The sequence below is a fragment of the Mauremys mutica genome, chromosome 11 (genome assembly GCF_020497125.1).
Source record: "Mauremys mutica isolate MM-2020 ecotype Southern chromosome 11, ASM2049712v1, whole genome shotgun sequence".
Lineage (NCBI taxonomy): Eukaryota > Metazoa > Chordata > Testudines > Geoemydidae > Mauremys > Mauremys mutica.
In genome coordinates this window covers 56,023,942-56,048,730 of record NC_059082.1, presented here as the reverse complement: position 1 = coordinate 56,048,730, position 24,789 = coordinate 56,023,942, and the positions used below count along the sequence as shown (strand labels likewise).

The 24,789-nt window shown below is 57.9% G+C and overlaps 1 protein-coding gene across 2 annotated transcripts; it reads left to right on the top strand.

Annotated features, from left to right (window-relative positions):
- The first annotated feature begins 2,756 nt into the window (after positions 1-2,756).
- Positions 2,757-24,737, top strand: RHBDL1 (rhomboid like 1). 2 transcript variants are annotated; one of them, XM_044981244.1, is made up of 8 exons: positions 2,757-3,064; positions 8,968-9,126; positions 10,511-10,735; positions 11,039-11,187; positions 15,794-15,906; positions 20,323-20,423; positions 21,184-21,244; positions 22,813-24,737. In XM_044981244.1, exons 1-8 carry the CDS (start codon positions 3,026-3,028, stop codon positions 23,082-23,084), a joined length of 1,119 nt encoding a protein of 372 aa, XP_044837179.1. In that variant the 5' UTR covers positions 2,757-3,025; the 3' UTR covers positions 23,085-24,737. The 2 variants fall into 2 exon arrangements, with proteins under 2 accessions (XP_044837179.1, XP_044837177.1); XM_044981242.1 differs by having other exon boundaries at positions 8,968-9,135.
- The last annotated feature ends 52 nt before the right edge of the window (positions 24,738-24,789 follow it).

Below are 24,789 nucleotides of genomic sequence, written 5' to 3'. Positions count from 1 at the left end.
CAAGGCCGTGATCAAGTGTCTTGATGTTGTTGCTCATTTGGCCTTGAGATGAAACCCTTGTCTTGTGTCTCTGGGACCTTGAAGTTAAATATTATCTAAGTTATATCTGTTCTTATCCGTTTAACCAAAGGAACTCGCAGCCTGGCTTTCCCTCCACTGCTCCAAGTGAAGCCCCTCCATCGGGGTCGGGCTCTAGCAGGCATGTGCCCTGGCTTGCCCCGTCTTGCAGGGCTGAAGCAGAGCTGGCATCTTGCCTCCAGTTGTGCACCCTATGGAATGCGTTGGTACAGCTGGGAAGTGGATGAATATTCACAGCACCAGACTCTGAGGATTCCACAGTTTATTAACCTGCCTCCTTGCTGCCAGCATCCCCTATCTCCACCACGCAGCTCAATGGCAGTTATTGAGGTGGGAAGTTATCGAGGGGTCTCAGGGCGGAGGATCACACTGGGGAAGGAAGCTCCAAAGAGCCAGGAGCTCAAACTCATGCAGCCATCGCAATGAAACTACATCTCGAATACCTGTCCACCCCACTCCCATGGACGCGACTCACCCACGCAACAGCTAGTCATGTACCCTGCACCTCCTATGCCCACAGCTATGCACATCTGCAGGCTAGGCCAGAGCTTACAGTTCACTTGAGACACCAGCAGGGAGAGCAATTTGTTCTGGCCCAGGAGACAGGTGGAGAGACAGATATTGGCTTAGTGCAGTGGTACCACTCTGGGGCCAGGGGGGCAGGGGGTGCTGTGCCCAGGAACCTTCCTGGTTATAGGGGGCAGGGGGCACTGTGCCCAGGTACCACCCAGATGCAGGAGACACTGTGCAGGTACCACCTTAGATGCAGGGGGCAGGGGGTGCTGTGCCTAGGTACTGCCCTGGATGAAGGGAGCAGGGGGTGCTGTGTCTGGGCTGGGTACCGCCCTGGCTGCAGGGGGGCTGGGGGTGCTGTGCCTGGGCTGGGTACCTCCCTGGATGTAGGGGGGCAGTGGGCACTGTGCCCAGGTATCACCCTAGATGCAGGGGGCAGGGGGTGCTGTGGCCGGACCAGGTACTGCCCTGGATGCAGGTGGCAGGGGGCGCTATGTGCAGGCCAGGTACCGCCCTGGAGGCAGGGGGCCGGGGGTGCTGTGCCTGGGCGGGGTACTGCACTGGGGGCAGGGGGCGCTGTGCCCAGGTCGGGTACTGCCCAGGGGGCAGGGGGTGCTGTGCCCGGGCCGGGTACCGCACTCGGGGCAGGGGGTACTGTGCCCGGGCCGGGTACCGCACTGGGGGCAGGGGGCGCTGTGCCCGGGCCGGGTACCGCACTGGGGGCAGAGGGAAGGGGGCGCTGTGCCCGGGCCGGGTACCGCCCTGGGGGCAGGGGGCGCTGTGCCCGGGCCGGGTACCGCACTGGGGGCAGGGGGCGCTGTGCCCGGGCCGGGTACCGCACTGGGGGCAGGGGGACGGGGGCGCTGTGCCCGGGCCAGGTACCGCACTGGGGGCAGGGGGCGCTGTGCCCGGGCCGGGTACTGTACTGGGGGCAGGGGCAGAGGGCGATGTGCCCGGACCGGGTACTGCCCTGGAGGCAGGGGGCCGGGGGCGCTGTGCCTGGGCTGGACAATGCCCTGGAGGCAGGGGGCGCTGTGCCCGGGCCGGGTACCGCACTGGGGGCAGGGGGAAGGGGGCGCTGTGCCCGGGCCGGGTACCGCACTGGGGGCAGGGGGAAGGGGGCGCTGTGCCCGGGCCGGGTACCGCACTGGGGGCAGGGGGCGCTGTGCCCGGGCCGGGTACCGCACTGGGGGCAGGGGGAAGGGGGCGCTGTGCCCGGGCCGGGTACCGCACTGGGGGCAGGGGGCAGGGGGCGATGTGCCCGGGCCGGGTACCGCACTGGGGGCAGGGGGCAGGGGGCGCTGTGCCCGGGCCGGGTACCGCCCTGGGGGCAGGGGGCAGGGGGCGCTGTGCCCGGGCCGGGTACCGCACTGGGGGCAGGGGGCGCTGTGCCCGGGCCGGGTACCGCCCTGGGGGCAGGGGGCGCTGTGCCCGGGCCGGGTACCGCACTGGGGGTAGGGGGCAGGGGGCGCTGTGCCCGGGCCGGGTACCGCACTGGGGGCAGGGGGCAGGGGGCGATGTGCCCGGGCCGGGTACCGCACTGGGGGCAGGGGGAAGGGGGCGATGTGCCCGGGCCGGGTACCGCACTGGGGGCAGGGGGACGGGGGCGCTGTGCCAGGGCCGGGTACCGCACTGGGGGCAGGGGGAAGGGGGCGATGTGCCCGGGCCGGGTACCGCACTGGGGGCAGGGGGAAGGGGGCGCTGTGCCTGGGCCGGGTACCGCACTGGGGGCAGGGGGAAGGGGGCGATGTGCCCGGGCCGGGTACCACACTGGGGGCAGGGGGCAGGGGGCGATGTGCCCGGGCCGGGTACCGCACTGGGGGCAGGGGGAAGGGGGCGCTGTGCCTGGGCCGGGTACCGCACTGGGGGCAGGGGGCGCTGTGCCCGGGCCGGGTACCGCCCTGGGGGCAGGGGGCGCTGTGCCCGGGCCGGGTACCGCACTGGGGGTAGGGGGCAGGGGGCGCTGTGCCCGGGCCGGGTACTGCCCAGGGGGCGGGGGAGCTGCCCAGAGCATCCCAGTGACCGCCCGGCGTTTGCTGCGTCCCCGCCCCGTGCACTCCCCGGCGGCCGGGCCGCAGGTGTCTCGTCAGCGCTAGAGGCTGCAGCCTCGCTCCCGGCTCCGGTGGGCTCGGCGCTCCGCGGCTGCCCCGCCTCCCCCCGCTGGGCTGCCATTGGCTCCCGGCCCCGCGTCTCCCCCAGCCCCGCTCGCTGGCACCCGCCCCCGGAGCCCGGCGTTGCGGGAGTGGAGCGGCGCTCGCTCTCCGATCGCTCCGCAGCAGCGCGGGGCTGGCTCGGCGGCTGCAGCCCGGCACCCCTCCCTGCCATCGCTCCCGGCGCCCTGGGAGGCGAGCAGCAAACCTGCCCGCCGCCGCCTCCTGCCTCCCATGAGCCCCGCAGCCGGCCGCCCCTGCAGCCAGCCAGCCCCGGCGGGTATATGGATAGGAGCTCCTTGCTGCAGCTCATCCAGGAGCAGGTGAGTGCTGGTTTCCAAGGCAGCGGCTGCTGCTCCTCTCTCGCTCGGCTCGCGGGGTGCCAGCCCAGCAGCCTGGGGAGGGGGTAACTTTCTATGGGGGGTGGGGATGGAACAGGGGCTCTCTGCAGGCTGCCACCCCAGCTCTGTGCCCATCCCCTTGGTATCTCCCTGGTGGGTTCTCCCCACGCTGTGTTGTTAGCTCGTGGCTTGGCACCAGCCGTTCCATGGCATCACGCAGACCAGGCCATGTGCACCTCTGGGTCTGTCTCCCCCTCATGGTGGCATCCGGGGGGGAGCCCTGGTGTCCCCGGCCAGCACCGTCTCTGTCACGCCTCCGAAATAGAGCGGATGCGCTCGTGAGCGTGGATGTGGTGCCTGCTGGCACTGAGGGGGCGGATTACACTAGTGAGAGCCAAACATCCCCCCCGCAGCTCCGTCAGAGGCACTTTGAAGCTGGCCTGCCATGACCCTGCTATTCCAGCTCTGGGGGGACCTCCTGAACCACCGGCTGCCAAGGGTGTTGGATCGGGGCACCTGCTCGAACAGTGGAGGGGCAAATATACGGTGTAGCCAGCAGCCTCAGAGACCATGCAGCTCCTTTCACTTCTGATCTTCTCATTCATCCCAGCCCAGAGCTCTCTAGCTCAGCGCTTCGAGGCTAAGGACCTGCTCCAGTGAGGTGCAGCAGCAGCTGCCCTCAGACGGGGCAAAGAGTGGGTGAGGGGTGTCCAGCACCTGGAAACACAGAGCCCTAATTCATTAACACATGGTGGCACTGAGCCCTGTGACCTGACTACAGGATTGGGCCCCAGTGCATTAACACTTGGTGGCAGCAAGCCCTGCGATCTAACCACAGGATCGGGCCCTAATGCGTTAACACTGTGTTGCATTGAGCCCGCTGCTCCGATTGCAGGATTGGCTCCTAATGCATTAACCCTTGGTGGCACTGAGTGCTCGGTTCTGATTGATTCCTGGCTGGAACCCCTTCATCTGCTCTGGCAGCCAAACCCAGTCTCTTTAGCCAGTCCCCTGCGCTGCCAGGGATTCTGATGTTGGGGAGATGGGTCGTTAATTTCAGTTAGGAATTTAGACTCCAAGTTCCTGTTTCAATTATTATCCCTCTGACTCACTGCATGACCTTGGGCAAGTCCCACAACCTCGTTGGAGGGGGGAGCTGGGTTACCAGGCGTCTCACTGGCAATTGGATGTGGGATCTGAGCTGAACCTCCAGGAGCTGAGTGGTACAAATGTGTCTAAACATCTCTGTAAGGAAAGGGTTGCCATGAGGGAGAGAGCCGAGGCCTGTTACACTCCTGGGGGCAGGGGGGCAGTAATGCCACTCAGCCTAGAGCAGTGGTTCTCAACCTGCAGCCCGTGGGCCACTTGTGACCTCAGGGCCATACAGGTAGTACATATATTGTGTAGATGCAGCCCACACAACACATAGAGAGCTGCATATGTGGCCCACAATGGTAAATAGGCTGAGAACCACTGGCCTAGATGATCGGCCGAAGGTTAGAGAGCATCTTAGGAGAGGATATTGGCTTCAGATCCTGCCACTTCCACGTCCAACATTTCTCAGCAGCTAGAGGTTGAATAAACTGCCCAGCCCTAGTGCCCAGTGGGAGTTGTAGTGCTGCAGCCTTAGGCGCAAAGGACATGAGCACTGGTGGTGACTGTTTGATCTGGGACGGTGCAGGCCACAGGCGCTGGAATGTGGCTGGAGATGGGGTCTCTGCAGGCCACTGAGGAAGGAATGACTTTGCTGCTGCTGCTTTGGTCTGTTATGGGCTGGCCAATTTGTACTGAAATGCATGAGGAAAGAGAGAATCTGGGTAAGTGTGTGTTTGCGTGCGTATGTACTTGTGCATGCATGGTATGCGTGCATCTCCATGTGTAGCGTGCAAGCATGGAGCAAGTGTACATGCTCATATGTGAGTATGTGAGTGGTTCTAAGTGTGTACTGTGTATATGATATGCCTAGGTGCATATTCAGGTGGGTGGATGTGCTTTCACCTGGGGTGTGTGCCTGTGTGGACTATGTGCCTGCATGTGTATGTGTGTGAGGGTGCAGGCATACATATTTATTGTGTGTATCATGTGCATACAGGTATACATATGTGTGAGGCATGTGTGCAGAGGTATATTGTGCATCTCCATGTGTACGTGTGGGTAGGCATGCCTGTACATGAGATGTGGAGGTGTGGTCTGTGTGCATCTCCGTGTGTACGGGTGTGGGCATGCGTGGACGCGAGCTGTGGAGGTATGGTATGTGTGCATCTCCGTATGTACGTGTGCCTATGCAGAACAAGTGTGTGATCCTAAGTGTGGACATAGTGTGTATATCTGCATGTAGATGGGTGTGCCTTCACATGGGGCGTGCACACGTGCTTGCATCTGGCATGTGCAGTGTGCATGTGTGCATGCAGACGGGTGTTTTGTGTGCTTGGGTCTGCATTTGTGTGTGGTGTGCATGGGCGAGGGCATGTGGGTTTGCTGAGTGGTGCTAGGGGGCAGCGATGGCAATGGTATTGGCCACAGGAAGAGCAGGTGAATAGCTATTGAATCTAGTGAGCTAAATGGAGGCCCTGCTGTCATACCCAGGGAGAGGGGACAAGTGGCTGCCTGGGGGAAGTGGGTCGTTAACTAGAGGACAGACTCAGTGGTACTGGAATGTGCCCTAGGGATTGTTATTCCTGGTATTACAGTCATACCTAGAGGCCACAAGTGTGATCGGAGGCCCTGTGCGCTAGGCGCTGTACATACAATAGTAAGAGACAGGTGCTAGAGCTTACAACCTAGAGAGACGAAGAAGGGGAGGGACAGGGAGGCACTGAGTGGTGAAGTGACTTGGGCAGGGCCACCCAGCCAGTCTGTGGCTGAGCTGGGAATAGAGCCCAAGTTTCCTGAGTCGCAGTCCAGCACCGTAGCTATTTATCCACTAGCCCACGCTTGGCTGTGGCTGCTTATGCTGGGGGATTGCCTACCTGAGATGCTGTTCAGTGAACACGGGTATCACGGCTTCCTTGTGACTGGCCCTTGCTAGGCCCAGTGTGCAGTGAACTGTGGGCTCCAAGGAGAAAGTAAAAGTGGAATTGGCACCCGACGTGGGGTTTATTGTGGGGGGGGGAAGAGACACACTGCCTCCACACCGCCCCTCTGACTGCTTCCTGGAGCACTGCCCCACCCCTCCTACAGCACAGCCGTCCTAGGCACACCAGGCTCTGGAACTGTCGCCCATTGCACATGGCCAGCCACATGAAGGATGAGGCGCAAGTGCTGTGGAGAGGCAGTAACCCCTAGGACAGTGGTTCTCAAACCTTTTTTTTCCACGGACCACTTGAAAATTGCTGAGGGTCTCGGCAGACCACTTAACGATCTTTCCAAATGTTGTTTGCACAGTTAGCTAATTATTGTAAAGTATCCAAAGTTCTATATAAAAAAAACAACAACAATTTTTTGTTCTACAAATAAAAGCACACCACTCATATTTTTATATCAGTAGTCTTACCTTTCTAATACGATGGATGTGCCCTCTCTCCCCCACCGTGGCAACCCCCAAACTGGGGCTGGGAAAGAGGGGGGGGGTGTCTCTCCCTCTCTCTCCAACCGTGGCAGCCGCAGCCCTGGAGCTGAGGAAAGTCTCTTTCTCTGGTCACTGCAGCCCTGCATGTCCCAAATTCCCCCCATCCCCTCTTCTCACCCTACTGGCCCCTCCCACCTACCCCCTATTCCTCCCAAGGCCACCACCTCACTTTACATGTGCGTCTTCTCCAGGGTCCAGGCACCTAATTAGTGAAGCCGAGCCTGACGGCTCCACTAATTAGGTGGGTGGCCCTTCATTCTGTCATGTGCAGCTGCCCAGGCGCACACCTTAGAGGGAACTAGGGTGGCCCTTCATTCTGTCATGTGCAGCCGCCCAGGCGCACACCTTAGAGGGAACTATCCATGGCCACCTGAATGGAGCTCGGTCCGCGGACCACAGTTTGAGAACCTCTGTCCTAGAGAGCTCTGCTTGTAACTCGCTTTCCTTGCCTAGAGCAAGGTCTAGGTGCTGTGATCTACACAGCCTCCAAAGGGTTAATTTGGCCATATGCTGCATCCCCCCTCCTTGTAATCCTTGCCCTGGATTGGGCCCTCTCTGTGGCTGAGATGCGAAGTCTCCACTGGATCTGTCAGTAGCCCCAGGGAGCAGTAGATTCTTTGGGATGGAGAGGTCACAGTCTCCGCAGCTCAAACCAGAATAGCGAGTGTGTCCGTGTCCCACAGCGTTCTCCGTCCTGCCCATTCCACAAGGACATTGCCAGGGAGCTCTGTGTTTTGCATTTCGTTCTCTGGAGAATAAGATGACAGAGACAATATTATTTGCAGAATAATTCTGTTTTACTGGCTTTGCCTCCCAGGGGCAGAACCCAGCCTCTGTCATGCCCTCGGCAGGAACTTAAACACACGGACTTTTCTTCTTGTCCTTCCAAAAAAAATGTTTTTTTCTGTTAAGACTAGCCCTTCCCCCACGTTATTCAAAGTGCTTTTCAAGGAAGAAATTGGATACAAACCTTCCTGGTAAATCCAGCATGACTGTGGCTTTGCTCTGGGTGAGTGAGGACGTGATGCTTTTGGAAGAGCTGAAGGTGGCGCCAGGGGAATTCGATGGGGGTCTGTTCACCTGAGCTGGTGTGAGTCTGGCTCCCTGTTTTGGAAGTGGGAGCAGGAGAGGGGAGTGTGAGGGAAAGGGTGGGAAATGCAAAGGAGAACTTGAAAGAGTCCTGCTGTCAGCCCATCAGAATCACCAGCTGGCAGATCCCTCCATTTGCACACCGAAGGGGCATTGCATCTCAAAGAGTTTGGAGCTGAGAGGAGGGTGCAGATGTGGACACGTTGAAATGGAATGGGCGACAGGGCATGGATCACTTGGTAACTGCCCTGTTCTGTTCATTCCCTCTGGGGCACCTGGCATTGGCCCTTGTCAGAAGACAGGATCCTGGGCTAGATGGACCTTTGGTCTGACCCAGTATGGCCATTCTTTTGTTCTTAAACTGCATGGGAAGCTCGGAAGAAGTTGGGAGCAATGTTGGGCTGTGTGTCCTGATTCGGGTTCAAGGTCTTCAGAGTTGATCCATTGCTCATCCTAACCCCCCTTCCCCAAGTCTTTTGAAGGCCTGTGAGTTTGGCTCCTTGTCCAGGGCCCCCGTATTTTACGCGCTGCTTCTGCTGTCCGGAAGTTGACCTGCAAAGAATCCGGGGGCTTGTTGGTGAAGGAGTAAGGGCAGGAGTGTCATAAACAAGGGTGCTAGGGTTAGGGGTTCCTGCACATGCTGACTTACCTCTCTTTGTCCTTCCAGAGCTCCAACTGCCTGAGCCCCGCACATGTTAGTGAGTGTGCCCAGTGAGACAGGGCAGCATTACCCCATTTTATAGACTGTGATCAAATCACCCCATAACCTTCTCTCCTGCCTTTAGCAGAGCCCACTCTCCCATCTTAGGAGCTGTGCAGGAGGGATGGAGTGGAAGGGTTTTGTGGTCTGGACTTAGTCTCAGGAGATCTTGGTTCATGTCCTAGACTTCCTTGGCCACACACACGTGGGAGAGTGAGAGAGACAGAGCAGCTGGGCTGAGGGTTTCCAGGGTTAGTAAAACCCATTGTTGAAATCCTTTGCTTTAAAAATCTCCATGACTGTGCCAGGCATTATAGCAGAACGCAGGCTGTGGGGCAGCACCCAGCCACTCCACTCCCCACAAGTTGACAGCAACTCCAGTGCCAGCCTCTCCTAGAAGAAGTGACCTTAGAGAGAGTAGTGAAAGAGGCCTGGTGTAGGGGAGTTCCCATCTACTCCAGCCCCAGTGCCATCTTCCCAATGCTTGGAGCTGACACCTTTCGTCTCTGACTCTGGTTTCTTTTGCAGCTTGATCCAGACAACACCGGTTTCATTGGCGTAGAGACCTTCGCCAGCCTGGTGCACAGCCATGAGCTGCCCCTGGATCCTGCCAAGCTGGAGATGCTGGTGGCTCTGGCCCAGAGCAACGATGAAGGGCAGATCTGCTATCAGGAGCTGGTAGACCTGGTCAGTAACGTGAGTACTAGTAACAGCCCCGAGGCGCTGCGCAAGTGCCATAGCTCTGCATGCTGCCGGGGAATGCTTTGCCCAGGAAACACTGCAGCTGAAACAACCCACCTGGCAGTTCCAATCCCGCAGCCCCCAAGAGGGCAGGCCCAGGATGGCAACTGAAGGACAGATGGGCATCGCTCATGTGCATGGACCTGCCACTCAAAGGCAGGAGTTTTAGGGAGGGGAAGTGCAAAGCCCAGCCCTCCGTTTAGTTCAGTGTTAGAGATCATGGGGCAAATTCATCCCTGGTGTAAGCAATTCCAGCTCCTGCCGATGTCAGCACCCTCTGCCCCTGCTTACGCCAGGCTTGAATGTGGCTCCCAGGCAGGAACCACTCTCCCAGAGCGCCTGCTGCAAGAAAGGAATGAAGCCCATTCGGTGGGATCCCTCCGGCCGGCCCAGTGCCCATTGTGGGCAGCTGGGCTAAGGGTTCTGGAGAAGGAACTCCCAGTCTGTACTCCCTGCTGGCTGTTGGCTGGCCTGTGTCATATGAGTTGGGGAGGTCTCAGCTCAGCTCCCGGGGGACAAGAGGCTGTTCCACACAAACCAGCATCGCCAAGCAGGGAGGCCCAGCATGGCACGGGCCACACAAGCAGAGCCGCTCCCTCCCTGAGCTGAGACGTGGTGGGAGTGGTTTGTGTTGCTGACTGCTGTCCTTGGGAAGCCTCCCCAGGGCTGGCCATGTGGTGCCAGCACTGGGCGAGGGGAAAGGACAGTTGTGAGCAAAAGGAGGGGAAATCATGTGACTCCCCCATAGAGAGCCACCCTGATCTCTGGCTGCTGCAGGGAGCTCCTGCAGCTCCTTCTACAAGGTGAAGGCAGGACAGCTCACAGCTAGGGTCCCTTTCTGTTCTAGCGGCTGCAGCTGGGGAGGTCGGGCTTTGTCTGTAGTGGGCACTCTGACCTAAGTTGCTGGTTCAGGATCCAAGAGGGAAGCAATCAGGGAGGTGGAAAATAAAAATATTTCCCCCCTTTATTGCTGAGCTCTTGACTAAAGCAGGCGGCACCGCTGGCTATGCAGAGAGAAATCCTTAATTCTCCATAGATTATTCCTGATTGCCTTGGCCGAGTGAGGAAACGATCCGGCAAGAGAGAGACATTAGCATGCTGTCCCTGTCCCCGCTGTGTGCTCAGAATCCCAAACCTGCCACGGCCCCAGCAAAAGCCCTTCCTCCCCCTCTCCTCAGCTGAGGATGGAGAAGGCCTGGGTGCTTCCCTGATGATTGCAGGAACTGGAAGGAGTGGGACAGGGAATCCCTGCCCTGGGCTGACCCCTGCTGGCAGAGGCTGGGAGTGGAGTAGCTGGGCGGGCTGCGTACGTCACGGTCTCTCTTTGCAGATTAGCAGTAAACGTTCCAGTAGCTTCAAACGAGCCATTGCCAATGGGCAGAGGGCACTGCCCCGGGACGTGCTGCTGGACGAGACCGGCCTGGGCTTCTACAAGCGCTTTGTCCGCTATGTGGCCTATGAGATCCTGCCCTGCGAGATGGACCGGCGCTGGTACTTCTATCAGCACCGCACATGCCCTCCACCCATCTTCATGGCAGCCGTCACGCTGACCCAGGTACGCTGACTGCTTCTGGGGACGGCGCTGTCCTGCCCTTGTATCCGCCGTGGGAGAGGGGGTGGTCCTACCAACCAGTCACTGGGGGAAGGGCTCCTTGGCACCTGCATGTGATCCGATGAAACAGTCCACACTAGGCACCTTCCTGGGGGATGCTGAGCTCCAAAGCCAGGGCAGGAGGAGGATGTCACAGAGTCACCCAGCCTGGCAGCAGGCGGGGGTATCCAGGTTCAGCTCAGCCTAGCATTGCGGAGGGGAATTCCTTTTGGTTATAACTGACAGCTAGCCCCCTTCCTTCTGCAGATCATCGTGTTCCTCTGCTACGGGGCCCGGCTGAACCGGTGGGTCCTGCAGACCTACCACCCAGAGTACATGAAGAGCCCGCTGGTGTACCACCCGGGGCACCGAGCCCGGGCCTGGAGATTCTTCACCTACATGTTCATGCACGTTGGGTAAGGACATACCACTCCCTATGCCCCCCTGGGGGTAGGCAGCTCAGCTGGTGTGGTGAGACTGCGTTCCTGTCTCACTGCAGCAGGTGGGGTGGTGGGGACTGTCCCTGCGGCAGGGTGGGGCAGCCCAGCGCTGGATGAACTTGGGATATGAATTCCTGTCTCCTCCCTGGAGATCACAGAGCCTGCAGATCATGGCTAAGGTTGAGGTATAGGTGACAGCTCGCTCTGCTTGCTCTAAACTGCGGACTAGAACCCTTTATTTATCTCCTGGGGCACTGGATGGCTCCTGGGAACTGGTCACCTCTAGGCTGCCTGCTTGTCTCCAGCCCAGATCAGGAGTGGCTGAAAGGTATTCCCACCCCATGGGCCTTCTGTTGGCCTGTGTGGAGTGAGGTGGTGGGTCTCAGTGCGTTCCTAGTGCCCCCAGCGCCACACTGGCAGTGTCAGAAGAGAGGCCACGGGCTGAGTGGGCTTTGGGGCTGGCCTATCCGCTCCCCTGTAGGTGTGGTCCCTCCAGGTCAGGGCTCAGGCACTGCTGAGGGTCTGTTTACACTCTCTATATGGCAGCTGGGGGGATGCTTGTGCTAGCTCTGCTAGAGTAGGACACTAAAAATAGCAGGGTGGACATTGTGGTACAGGCAGCGACCTGGGCTGGCCACCCAACCCTCTGGGCTCACGCTGGAGCCTCCCCCATGCCACAACACCTGCGCTGTTAGTCTTAGAGGCCTAGCTCAAGCGGCGTTAGCATGTGTCTGTCTCTACCCACGCTGGGAGGGAGGCAGGCTGGCTCCCAGCTGCAGTGTAGATGTCCTCTGAGAGGGCACAGGGGCGGGTGTATTGCAGCTACTAGCACAGTGCCAAGCTTTGTGGGTAATAAAGGACATAAGACTCCAGGAAGTGTTTCTGAGCTGGATGAATAGCGAGACAGTTACATTCTGGGAACTAGAATTTAGCCTCAATTGGGTTTTCAGCCCTTCTTTGTTATTAATTATGATCATTATTACTACTTTTTGTATGGTCGTAGCATCTAGAACCCCCTTGTCACAGGACCCCACGATGCTAGGAGCTGTACAGACAGAACAAAAAGTCAGACAGCTTGCAATCTAAGTGGAAGACAAGGGATGGCAGACAGATATGGACAGAGAAATGGAGGTGGAACAGTAAGACAAAACTAGTCTCCATGGTAGGCAGTGATCTCAGTGCACCTGCACCCCAACCATTGTCCAGTTTTTGTAGGCCTCATGCCAAGGGAGAGTTGGAAGGAGGACAATGAAGTGGCTTTGCACCTGTGCACAGGGAGCTTCTCCCAGGTGCGAGGGGAGAAAGCACGAAAGTGCTCATTTGAAAACGTAACAGGTGGGTTCCTGGGCCAAGCAGGGGCGGGAGTCGACCTTTTGATGCAGAATGAGAGAGGACAGGTTGGGTGAGGCTAGGACACGAAGGATCTAGAAAGAGACGACAAGAAACATATGTTGGAGGCAGTAGAGAAGGGGAAACCAGAGGAGGGACGCAGAGAGAGGCAGGGCCGCCCAGAGGATTCAGGGGGCCTGGGGCAAAGCGGGGGAGCAGACATAAAAAAAGGCGCCACCCGGTGCGGCGCTTGTACTCACCGGGCGGCGCGCCGAGTCTGTGGCGGCGGAGGGTCCTTCACTCGCTCCGCGTCTTCGGCAGCACTGAAGGACCCGCCGCTGAAGTGCCGCTGAAGACCCGGACCGCCACCGGGTGAGTAAATATTAAAAAGGTGCCTCTAGGGATTCTCAGACAGGGCTCACGGGGCATCTGTGGGGCCCGGGGCAAATTGTCCCACTTGCCCCCCCCGGTAGCCCTGGACAATGGGGTGGAAGGGTCAAAGCAATAGGCTGGGAGAATGATCTGATCTGCTGTTTGAATATCCAGACAGTCAAATTTCACAGAAAGCAAATTTGGGCCAGTGGCCAAAACTTGACTCAACACATTTATCTTGCGATGAAGTGACATTCCTTTTGGGCAGAGACAGATAATAAAGGGGAGATCGTCCAATCAGGAAGCAAAAGCAATACCAGGTGACTTCAGTGACCAAAGAGCAAGTAAGGATGCAGTTGTGGATAAGACTTGGAGTCAGAAGACCTGGGTTCTAGTCCTGGCTCTGCTATGACCTTGGGGCAAATTGCTCAGTGTGTCTCTCCGTGCCTCAGTTTCCCCACCTGTAAAAGAGGATGCATCACAGTTGTGAGGCTTCATTCATTAACACTTGTAAGCACACCAGCTGGGATGGAAATGAGTCCCACTGAAAAGCCTATAAATACACAGAGTTTTAGCGTCAAATGGCTGCTGGGGCAGTGGGTGAGCAGCCCACCATCTGAAATTCATTTGCACACAACGCTGATCAAACTGTATTGAAGAGGGTCAGATTTGTGGAGCAGACAGTTCCCCAACAGGAGAAAGGGCTAACGTCACTGGTGGCCCAGCATTACTGACAGTCCAGACCCTTCCACCTTGTGGCGGGGCAACAACTCACCGGTGTGGCGCCTCCTGCTGGTTGTCCAGGGAATTAGCTCTCCAGCCTCTGGAGCACCCTCTGCAGGCTGGTGTCTTGCCCCATGGCCCCATGTCCTTCCCAGATCCCAGTGCCCTTTACCCAGGGGTTCTGCCCACTGCAGTACCCCCTTACTCTGGGTCTCCCCTCCCTAAACCCACCTTGCCTCAGTGGCTACTGCCAGTCATCATCTAGCCCCCGCTCACTGGGGCCAACTGCAGTCTGTAAACCACTCATCAGCGGCAAGGGGGTCAGGACCTGCTGCCTTTGCCTATCTCTGGGCTGCCTCTCTGCAGCCCCAGTACCTATCTGGCTCTTTTTGCAAGACCTGCAGCCTGGGGGTTTTCCTGGCTGGAGCTCCCCAGCTCCCTCTGCCCTTCCCCAGCACTGCTCCACCTCAGGTACCCTTCTCAGCTCCCTTGCAGTCAGGTCCTTCTCTCTCCAGAAGCTAGAAAGAGAGTTTCTTTGCCTCTGGCCCTCAGCCCTCTTATAGAGCCAGCTGTGGCCTGATTGAGGTGTGGCCCCACCTATGGCTGCTTCCCCTAGTCAGCCTGGCTTTTCTCCGCTGCAGCCCTCTCCCAGCCCTTTCTGGGGAACGGCTCCAGACCCACACACGCACTGGTGCTCAATGCAGAATAAGAGGGAAGAGGGATCACACAAAGGGGCCATCGGCCAGCAATGGCCACGGATAGCAGCAGCAAAGCAGGCTGTTCAGTTACGCAGCTCCATGCCCCAGCGCAGGAAAGGCTCCTTCCCAAGCTAGTGTCTAAGGGGAACGATAGCCATCTCCCGCCCCCATAGACGCTCTCAGTGCAGAGGCCACGGGTTTGTGGGGCTCACCAGAGCAGTAACAGCACAGAATGTCAATTAGGGACGATACAAATAATTATCACTGAAAGGAACGACAGAGGCCTGATCACGGGAGCGCAGCCCGTTCCCCCACTTGGTGGGATTAGCTGCAGTTGACACTTATCATGGTCTCTTGATTGGTGGGATTAACAACAAACCGCCCTCTGATTGGAGGCTGTTTGGTGAAACATCGCCCATTTGGCACTGGGGCGGCGTTGCCTTGAAATAGATCCCCAATGTCAGTAGGACCCTAGAGACTGCCTGGCATTTCAGGGCTCGTCCAGGACTCATTGCTGTGTACCCAGGGCATTCCCGGGAACAGGCCCCATGGCAGGAGGCTGCAGCCAGATCTTCCTATCCCAGAATTTCCACCCTCGGCCCCCGGAGGTCTCAGCTCAGTGGGTGAATGTGGCCACTGGCTCCCAAGGCTGCAAGTGAAAACAGATTAATCTGGAAGTGGTGTTTACACAAGCAGCAATGGGATGGGCTGGCTCAGGGGGCAGGTCCTCGAAGAGGGAGCTTTTTGGTCTCCGTTTCCAATCCTGCCCAGGTTAGGTGGGCTCAATTCAGTTCCCTCCTGGGTGGATATCCACAGGCGTGGCTGGCAGCAGCCATCAGAGCGAGGCTTGCAGGAGAGGGGTCTGGGCTACACAAGGGAGCATGGGAGGCAGGAGCTTCTATTTGCGACTAGCTTAGCCTGTGCTCTGGGGCAAGTCACTGCCCCTCTGTGTTTTGGCTCCTGCTCAGTAAAACAGGGGTACTGGAAGGACTCATTGGTGTGTATAAAGTGCTGAGAGACGAGGTGCTGCAGATGTGCAGAGTGGGCCATAAAGAGCGGCTTTTCCTTCCCCCCACACGGAGGCCCTCCCTGCTCAGGGATGGGCACACTGGCTGGGCTGGGGGGGAGGCTCTTGTGAAAGCGGGTATCCACCTCCCACTGAAGCTAGTGGGAATTTAAGGTGCTCACCAGCATCTCCCAGGGCTGGGCCTAGTTGCTCTGTGCTGAGGCCAGCACGGGATCCTAAAACCCTCAGAAGGGGAGGGTTGGGCCAGAGTCACAATTTGCATTGTTATTCCCAGAAACCTCCTGATCCATCCTGGGCCCCGGGTTTAACCCGCTGCCTTCCTGCACCGGGCACCGTGTACCATCCTACCCCTGCCCTGTGCCGGGGCCCTCTGCTTGCCTGGTCAGTGCCGACTTGCTGCTGGATGAACGTGTTTCCTTGTCTCTCTGTCTAGGCTGGAACAGCTGGGATTCAACGCCCTCCTTCAGCTCATGATTGGGGTCCCCCTGGAGATGGTCCATGGCATCTTACGCATCAGCTTTCTCTACCTGGCGGGAGTGCTGGCAGGTGGGTGGGGAGCGCCTGGCTGGAGGCTGCTCCTGCAGGTATTCCCTTCCCCTGCACTGGCAGCGAAGGCTCATTCCAGACCCCCTCCTGCTGCCAGCCCGGCTGTTTGCTCCCCCCTATTCCCACAGTGACTGATCCCCCTACAACTGAGTCCTCAGCTGTCCCCTGGGCCCCTCCTGAGACGGCTGGAAAGGCCCAGGCGTGTGCCTACGCTATGGCAGTCAGCCTGAGAGCTCACAGCTGTCTTCTCCTGCCAGCTTCTTTTCTCCTTCCCTCCTCTCTTGGCCCGTCCTTCCCTTCCCTTCCCTTCCCTTGTTCTCTCCTGCCTTCCCCTCTTCCCCCTGCTGGTGTAGGCCGCTCCTGGGCTCTCCCCACACCCACCCGCTAAGCTGTCAGAGCTCTGCATTTCCGTCTCCATTATTCCAAGGAGGCGGGTCAGTGCCTCCAGCTGAAATCAATAAAGAATTAGAGCTGTTGTGATACATTACCCGTCCTTCGGTCAGGCGGGGCCCACTGAAATGGCTGAGGACAGCAGGCTGGGGGAAAGATTGCCCTTCATGGGCAATTTCCAGGAGAGCCGGGCTTTGTCGGGCTTGCAGAGATGGCAACCCAGATCTCTGCTGAGCTTCGGTTGGTTATTGACCTGCTCCCAGAGGTCCCCTTCCTATGGATCCATTCCCTTCTCCTGTAAACTGGATCTGGGTTCCACAGACACAGATAGTGATTGCAGTGGGTTGGCTCCCTTTAACAGGGGTTCAGAGCCCCTCCTGTGGGTCTCGATATTGTCCCTGTGATATCTGGAGTGCATGGGGAGAGTGGAGCCACATACTGTAACCCTGCTGCGGGGGAACCCAGCTGCAGCCAGCCCTGGGACACGGAGGAAGGGCTATGATCCCATCTCATCTGCCCAGGACAGCATGTAGTAAAGTGGCTGTGTGTGTGCTACCACTGCCCTCTATTGGATGGAAGGGGAACTTCTAGCTCTCATCACATGCCCCACAGCGAATGGAGAGTCTCCTCTAGCTACCCTGGGAATTACATGCAGGAGGGTCTCCAGCTTTGGGTTTTATATTCAGCTGGTGGAAATTGTCCATGTCCTTGTAAGCCAAGTCCACTCTGCAGCTGCAGAAGAGGTGGCAGGAGCAGTGCCAGCTCCCCTAGTCTGCCCAGCCTGACCTGGAGGGACCTGAGGCTGGAGGAAAGGCCAGTCTCTGCTGAATATTCAGTGCAAGGCCCCTCTGTTGCCAAAAATGGGAGCAAATCAGGGCCAGGCATGATGGGTTTGTGCCCCCCGGGAGCAGCTCTGAGACTCCAAAGTAGCTGTCACATGACTCTCACTTTCACTCATGGCTGAGTTGGGTTTGAACCAGTGACCTAGAGTTGAGGCCTGTGCCAGCCTCTTGCAATAGCTTTGTTTCAAACCAGTGGGATTTGTGTGGTCGTGAGGTGGGAACTAGCTGGCATCAGGGTGGAGGGTAGAATCCCCAGCCACCCCGTCATCCTCATTTCAGGGATCTCTGTTTCTCTTGCAGTCCTGCACCATGGTTTCTGCCGTGGCCTATCCTGCATCCATGGAAACTGGGGGAGCCCTGGGGGAAGTATTGGAACCAGACTTTTCCCCCACCCCTCTGTTGCTACCCCCCTAACACCTTGGGCTGTGATCTCAATAGACTTCATCATGGATGGGAAAGCCCACCCAGAGATGCAGGAAGTGGTGGTGGTGGCTCCGACTGCCTGAGTCAGTACCAGATCAATGCTGCAGAGGGCACTGTGCTGCTGGAGAGTCTTTTGGGTGAAATCTAAAAGGGAGGCCCTGACCCTTGGGAGGCAATAATGATCCCTTGGCACTTTGCACAAGAGTAGAGGGCATCAGGGGGATTCTAACTCTGGTAATTGCATTCCTTCTGCCTTACTCCCTGTGCAGTTCCGCTTGGTTACCTGGCTCTTCCTCACGTCCTGCCCTAAATAGTTGTCCAGTGTCACAGTGCTCTGTTACACAGCTGCTGAGCACCTCCCCAGAGCCAGGTGGGGAAGTGACTCTTGTAAATAGTTTGCACCTCAGCTGGTGACATTTGTAAAGGGCTTTGGGATCCTCCGGGCTGCAAGGAGCTATATAAGTATAAGACCATTATCACTAAAGGGGCTGGGTCTTTAAAGCACCATGCACACGCGTGGCACTGTAACGGTGAAGAGTGTTCTCAGCGTTGGAGGTTACCTGGGTTCATTTGATCCTGTTTCCTTTTTCACAGTGTCCTGCTGCACGGCTGGTCTCCAAGGGTGGTGCTGCGCCCTGGGCTGTAACACTGGGCATTTTCAAATGCAGCATGACTGCAAATCTCCGTGCACCAGCAAGGCAGCTGGGGAAGGCTGCCTCCAAGCTAGAGCACTTTTATATGCTGCCGATTGCACGGAGAGCTGTTTGCAAAGCCCTTGGGCGATTAGCACAGCAGCTGAAATTACTCATCCATGGATATTGTTGGAATGAGATTGGGATTAGAAATCAGGGTTACTAATTCCCATCAAATTGCCTCCTCTGCTCCCTGAAACTGCTGCCTCAGCAGAGGACTGTCTAGGACTGAGGGCAGCTAAAATCAACCCTTCCTGCTCTCCAGAGTCATGGTGCCAATGCTGGAAGTGGCATCAGATGGAGACCGAAATGGGGCCCAGCCTGATTCCCCAGAACTGATGCCTAGATACTATGGTGATGGGCATTCCCCGGTTCCCTAGTCATCATTCATTGGGAGCAGCATGAGGAGCACTGTCTGATTTCCCCAAAGCCATGGTGGCGTAGCTGGGAGAGGCAGCACATAGCGCAGTGTGGGGCACGGCTCCCTTCCCTAGACAGCTCTTGTCTCCCACCTGGCAGGATGCAGACCCAGATCCTGCTGTTGTCAAGCCCAGTGGCCTTAGATCAAATTGCTCTGGGGAGTCAGCTCGAGCACAGCTGTCCAGGGCAGCCGTGGGTGGGGTGTGCAGGGAACTGTGTCCATCCTCTGCTCTGAACCTCCATTCCTTCCAGAGCGGCACAAAAAGCCAGGAAGAGCCCTGTGGGGCTGTCACCCACGAGCCATCCTAATGGGCCAAGTCTATCGCTGGTGTAACCCTGTTGGTTTCAGGGATCAAGCCGGGATGAATTCAGCCCAATATGTGTGTGTGTGCACTGCATGTATTCTGAGGTGTCAAATCACCTGGGTGTTCCTTGACTTTAGCAAAGCTTTTGATACGGTCTCCCATAATATTTGTGCCAGCAAGTTAAAGTAGTATGGGCTGGATGAATGGACTATAAGGTGGATAGAAAGCTGGCTAGATCGTCGGGCTCATCGGGTAGTGATCAACAGCTTGATGTCTAGTTGGCAGCTGGTATCAAGTGGAGTGCCCCAGCGGTTGGTTCTGGGGCTGATTTTGTTCAACATCTTCATTAATGATCTGGATGATGGGATGGATTGCACCCTCAGCAAGTTCATGGATGACACTAAACTGGGGGGAGAGGTAGATACGCTGGAGGGTAGGGATAGTGTCCAGAGTGACCTAGACAAATTGGAGGATTGGGCCAAGAGAAATCTTATGAGGTTCAACAAGGACAAGTGCAGAGTCCTGCACTTAGGATGGAAGAATCCCATGCATTGCTACAGGCTGGGGACCAACTGGCTAGGCAGCAGTTCTGCAGAAAAGGACCTGGGGATTACAGTGGATGAGAAGCTGGATATGAGTCAGCAGTGTGCCCTTGTTGCCAAGAAGGCTAATGGCATATTGGGCTGCATTAGTAGGAACATTGCCAGCAGATTGAAGGAAGTGATTATTGCTCTCTATTCGGCACTGGTGAGGGCACATCTGGAGTATTGTGTCCAGTTTTGGGCCCCCCACCACAGAAAGGATGTGGACAAACTGGAGAGAGTCCAGCGGAGGGCAATGAAAATGATTAGGGGACTGGGGCACATGGCTTACAAGGAGAGGCTGAGGGAACTGGGCTTATTTAGTCTGCAGAAGAGAAGAGTGAGGGGGGATTTGATAGAAGCCTTCAACTCCCTGAGGAGTGGTTCCGAAGAGGATGGAGCTCAGCTGTTCTCAGTGGTGGCAGATGACAGAACAAGGAGCAGTGGTCTCAAATTGCAATGGGGGAGGTTGGGGGTGTGTGCTGGCTGTGCCAAGAGTTACCATGCTGGACTGGGCTTGGGGGTGTGGGAGATAGGTAGAGCGTGTGTAACTGAGTTTGTCATGCGGGCAGATGGAGAGGAAAAGCCCGAGCATGGAAACCTCCCATTCAAATTGGATCCTGAACGAGTGAACGACTGATGCCCTGGAGCACCTGTTTGCCCTGCATCCCCCACCCCGTCCTTCCCAGGAGAGGGGTCTAGTCCTGCCTAGGTTGATTCTCTCTCCCCCACTTTATAACCCCCTTTCCTCTCTTGTCCACAGGCTCCCTGACTGTCTCCATCACAGACATGAGGGCCCCTCTGGTCGGAGGCTCGGGAGGTGTCTATGCCCTCTGCTCCGCTCACCTGGCCAACGTTGTCATGGTAGGTACCTGGTTCTGCAGCCAGGCCACCCCTGGGGAAGGACAGACTGGGAGGTGGCTGATCTGCTTCTCCTCCCCGGCACTGGAGATCTGGTGTCCCTTAGGGTCAGAGGACAGCAGAGAGGACGTCCCTTGGCCAGGAGCCCCCGGTGAAATGAGGCTAAAGAGGATGTGACCAGGCACTGGGGAGAGCAGCATGGCAGGTCAGGGGTGTGTCTGGGCCTGCAGAGTCACTGTCGGTCACCCTTCTGCTCACAGCTTTGGTCCGTGTCTTTTGATACATAACCAGCCGGGGGACTAGCACTGCAGGAGGGACCGGTTCATTCCTGACCCCCTGTCCAGCACCAGCTGGGGGCACTGCATTGGCATGGGGGGCAGTGCTGAGTGGGGCAGGTCTGACAGGTACATGGAGAAGCCTTTGCCTCTGCCATTACCAAGCTCTGGTAGGCTCAGTGTGGTTTGGCCTCCCCCAGGCTGTCCTATCTCTGTGCTTATGCCCATTGATGGACCCAGCACAGGCCCCCGGCTTTCCAGGTCCTGTAAGCCGGCTCTGGCCACCATGTCTTGTTCCATGGGATGCGGCTGTGGGCAGGCAGTGGGCTCCCTATGCACAGGGAGCGCCACTCGCTCCTGCTGCCATTTCAAATGGTGAGCAACAGGCCGACCGGCTGCCCTCAGGTCCATCCCCACTTTGAAATGGTCCAAAGGGGATCCCAGGCCACAGCTCTCGTGCCCCCATAACTTGGGGTCTCTGTCCGCAGAACTGGGCAGGGATGCGTTGCCCGTACAAGCTGCTCCGGATGGTCCTGGCTCTGGTGTGCAGTAAGTACGTGTCGGATGTGGTCAGGCAATGGAGAGCAGGGCCTGTGGGAACCTAGCTGGGTGAGGCTGCTGGCGGCACTGTGGTGTCTTGAGATTTTAAGGGCAGAAGGGACCAATCTGATCACCTAGTGCAGTCGCCGGTATCATGCAAGCCAGAGAACCTCACCCAATAGGGTTGCCAACTTTCTAATCCCACAAAACGGAACAATTTGCCCCGCCCCTTATCAGAGGCCCCGCCCCCACTCACTCCATCCCCCCTCCTGCCATCGCTTGCTCTCCCCCACCCTCACTCACTTTCACTGGGCTGGGGCAGGGGCTTGGGGTGTTGGAGGGGGTGAGGGCTCTGGCTGGGGGTGTGGGCTCCAGGGTGGGGCCAGAAATGAGGGGTTCGGGGTTTAAGAGGGGCCTCTGGGTTGAGGCAGGGAGTTGAGGTGCAGGAGGGCTCTGGCTGGGGGGTGCAGGCTATGGGGTGGGGCCGGGGATGAGGGGTTTGGGGTGCAGGAGGGGGCTCAGGCAGGGGGTTGGGTTGCAGGAGAGGGTGTGGGATGCAGGCTCCAGGAGGCAGTTCAAGACTGGGTCAGGGGTGCGAGCTCTTGGATGGTGTTAGGCTGCAGGAGGGAGTGCAGGGCTGGGGCAGGCGGTTGGGGTGCAGGAGGGGGACTGGGGCACAGGCGCCAGCTGATCGGTGCTTACCTCCAGCAGCTCCCAGTTGGCAGCACAGTGGGGCTAAGGCTGGCTCCCTGCCTCTGCGCAGCTCCTGGAAGTGGTGGCATGTCTCTGTGGCCCCTAGGTGGAGGGGCCAGGGAGCTCTGCACGCTGTCCATGCCCACAAACACCACCCCCACAGCTCCCATTGGCTGCAGTTCCCGGGAGCCACGCGGAGCCAGGGCAGGCAGGGATTCTGCCTTAGCCCCACTGTGTCGCCGACCAGACTTTTAGCGGCCTGGTCTGTGGTGCTGACCGGAACCGCCAGGATCCCTTTTCAAATGGGCGTTCCGGTCAAAACCGGGACGCCTGGCAACCCTACCACCCAGGGCTTCCTGCTCTGGGGGGAATTATCTTCCCTACTCTGTAAGCGACTATTCCCAAGCGCAGTGTGTTGTGATTGAGCTAGCTCTCACCCTCTTCCATGCCAGGACCCCATGTTATGCTCTTCCCATGTGCCAAAAGGAAGGGCAGGTGGTTGTTACCCCCATAGACCTCTGTGACCCCCACTAAGGGGTGGGATGAGTTAGAGCATTTATTTTAGAGAGGCATCCGGGCTCAGTGTAGGGACTCGCAGGCATGGAGAGCCCACCACTTCCCATGGCTTGTCACCCCCACCGATACGCAGATGCTGATGGTAAGAAATTGCACAGCCTTCCACCGGGAACCCCTGGCCTGTGTCTGGGAGAAGGGAGGCCTGGCACAGTGGGCAGGATTGCTGGGGCTCAGCAGGGTCTGACTTGCAGGGGAGGTGACTGGGGCGTGAGAAGGGGAGACTCTCTAGGGCAGTGGTAGCTCTTGGCCAATAGCCTCCTCAGCAGAGTTGTGGCGAACATTCTCTCCCTTCGTCCTCCCTCTTGCAGTGAGCTCTGAGGTGGGCCGTGCCGTTTGGCTCCGTTTCTCTCCGCCCCTGGCAGCCTCTGGCCCTCAGCCCAGCTTCATGGCCCATCTGGCAGGCGCCATCGTGGGCATCAGCATGGGGCTGACCATCCTGCGCAGCTATGAGGAGAACCTGCAGGACCAGTGTGTCTGGTGGGTGGTGCTGCTCTCCTACGCCACTTTCCTCGTCTTCGCTGTCTTCTGGAACATATTCGCCTATGACCTGCTGGGGACACAGATCCCTCCTCCGCCGTAGCGTGTTTCCCCCCCCCCCCCCCCGGGCCCTCAAAACCCACCCTGAAAGTGCCAAAACCCAGACGATGTGGATGCCAACCTCCCGGCTGGAGCCCTGCCCAGTACCAGCCACACACTTTTTCTATCAGTGTGTTATTTCAGCCGGATGCTGGACTGGATCTTCCTCGGCCCCTGCCTGAGGCTGGGAGGCAACAGACGCGTGACACAGAAACAAGGAAAACTGCCTGCTGCAAATCCCGATACAGCCCCCCTTCCGAGCTCGGCCGGAAAGCAGTTCCGCCCTGGTGCGTTGGAGCGAATGAGTGTGCTCCCTGGGCGAGGGTGGGCGGGAGTGAACCAGCAGACCTGCCCCCCGTGCCAGGCTGGGTATGCCAATGCTCCCTCATGAATGTACAGTTTTCCTGCTCCTACCTCTCCCTCGCTCTCCTGGGGGCGGGGCAGCCCAGCTACCCTGCTGTGGGCAGCACCAGCACCGCAGGGACCCCAGTAAAATACTGCTCCCATGTAAAAATGATTCGCTCCCTCACTCTTGTGCCCTTTGTTCCCCCTTTCCTGCTTCTCCCCATCCCTGCACCCCGTTCTCCATGCAGTCCCTTACGGCAGAGCCCTGGGGGGGCAGCACGGTAAGGGGGAAAAACTCCCTGCATGAAATCTTTGCTCCTTGCTTCCAGGCCCAGGAGAGAGTAACGAGGGGACTCCCTTTGCCCATGGCCTGCAGAGCCAGGGCAGACGGCAGCAGCCACGGCTGTCCCCTGACTCTGCAGAGGACAGGGCCAATGCAGCTGGGTTCAGGGACTGATGGCAGCTCAGTGTAGCCACAAGTCAGGAGGGAGCCCATCTTTCCTGTATCCCTAGGAAACAGCCGTGTCGAGCTCTGGTCTCTGTACCAAGGCAGTTACAGTGCTCCCTGGCTCATTTAACCCTTTAGAGCTCACTTGGCACCCAGTTCAGGGTTAGTCTGAGCACCCACCCACCGTGCGGGGGCCAGGGCCTCTCAGCCCCCACTCCCAACACAAATCGCTCTTTTACATGACGGACTCTGGTGCCAACAAGATTTTTTCTGCACCAAATCAGAGCTGAGACCAGCCAGACTTATTTCAGCCGTGACCCCAAGTTTGGCTTTCCAGGTCCCCAGGCCTTTCGATAGCTGGTGTGAAACACCTCCCGGAGTCGCTCCATGGCAGCTGGCATTGCTGGGGGCTTTCCTGAGCAGTGGGTTGGTGCCTTGTGCTGAGAGGGGCAGGGATGGCTGAGGGAAAGAGGCAGGACCCGCATTTGAAGTCTGACCCTTTTTGGAGTATAAATAAATATTTTGCACACCACGTGGCTCTGCTCTCTGTCTGAGTCTCCGCTGAAGTGTTGCATCCATTCCCTGGCTCCTCCTAGAGAGGACTAGATTTCCCCCTGGCTTGGGCAAAGAACCAGAAGCCAGGCTTGCTATTCACTGCTGAATCTGGGACACAGTCCTCATCTGCTGCGGCCCAAATGGAAATAGCTCGTCCACACAGAGCCACTTGCAGCCACTTGTGACATCCCGGCTTGTGGCTGCTGATGAGGGAGGACTGGTAAAGGACTGGGTATTTGAAGTGGGGCTGCTTTCCACCAACGGCCCATACATTGGGTGCTGCTGTAGTTTGTCCCACATGCCAAGATTCTGGGGATGTGGCTACAAGGGGAGTTATTCCTGATTCACTCCCAGTGTGGAC

Excerpts from the sequence above, each read along its gene's own strand:
- RHBDL1 (XM_044981242.1), top strand. The coding sequence starts at position 3,026 with ATGGATAGGAGCTCCTTGCTGCAGCTCATCCAGGAGCAG. Across the intron at positions 15,907-20,322 it reads CCTGGCGGGAGTGCTGGCAG|GCTCCCTGACTGTCTCCATC; the intron begins GTGGGTGGGGAG and ends TCTTGTCCACAG. Across the intron at positions 21,245-22,812 it reads GGTCCTGGCTCTGGTGTGCA|TGAGCTCTGAGGTGGGCCGT; the intron begins GTAAGTACGTGT and ends TCCCTCTTGCAG.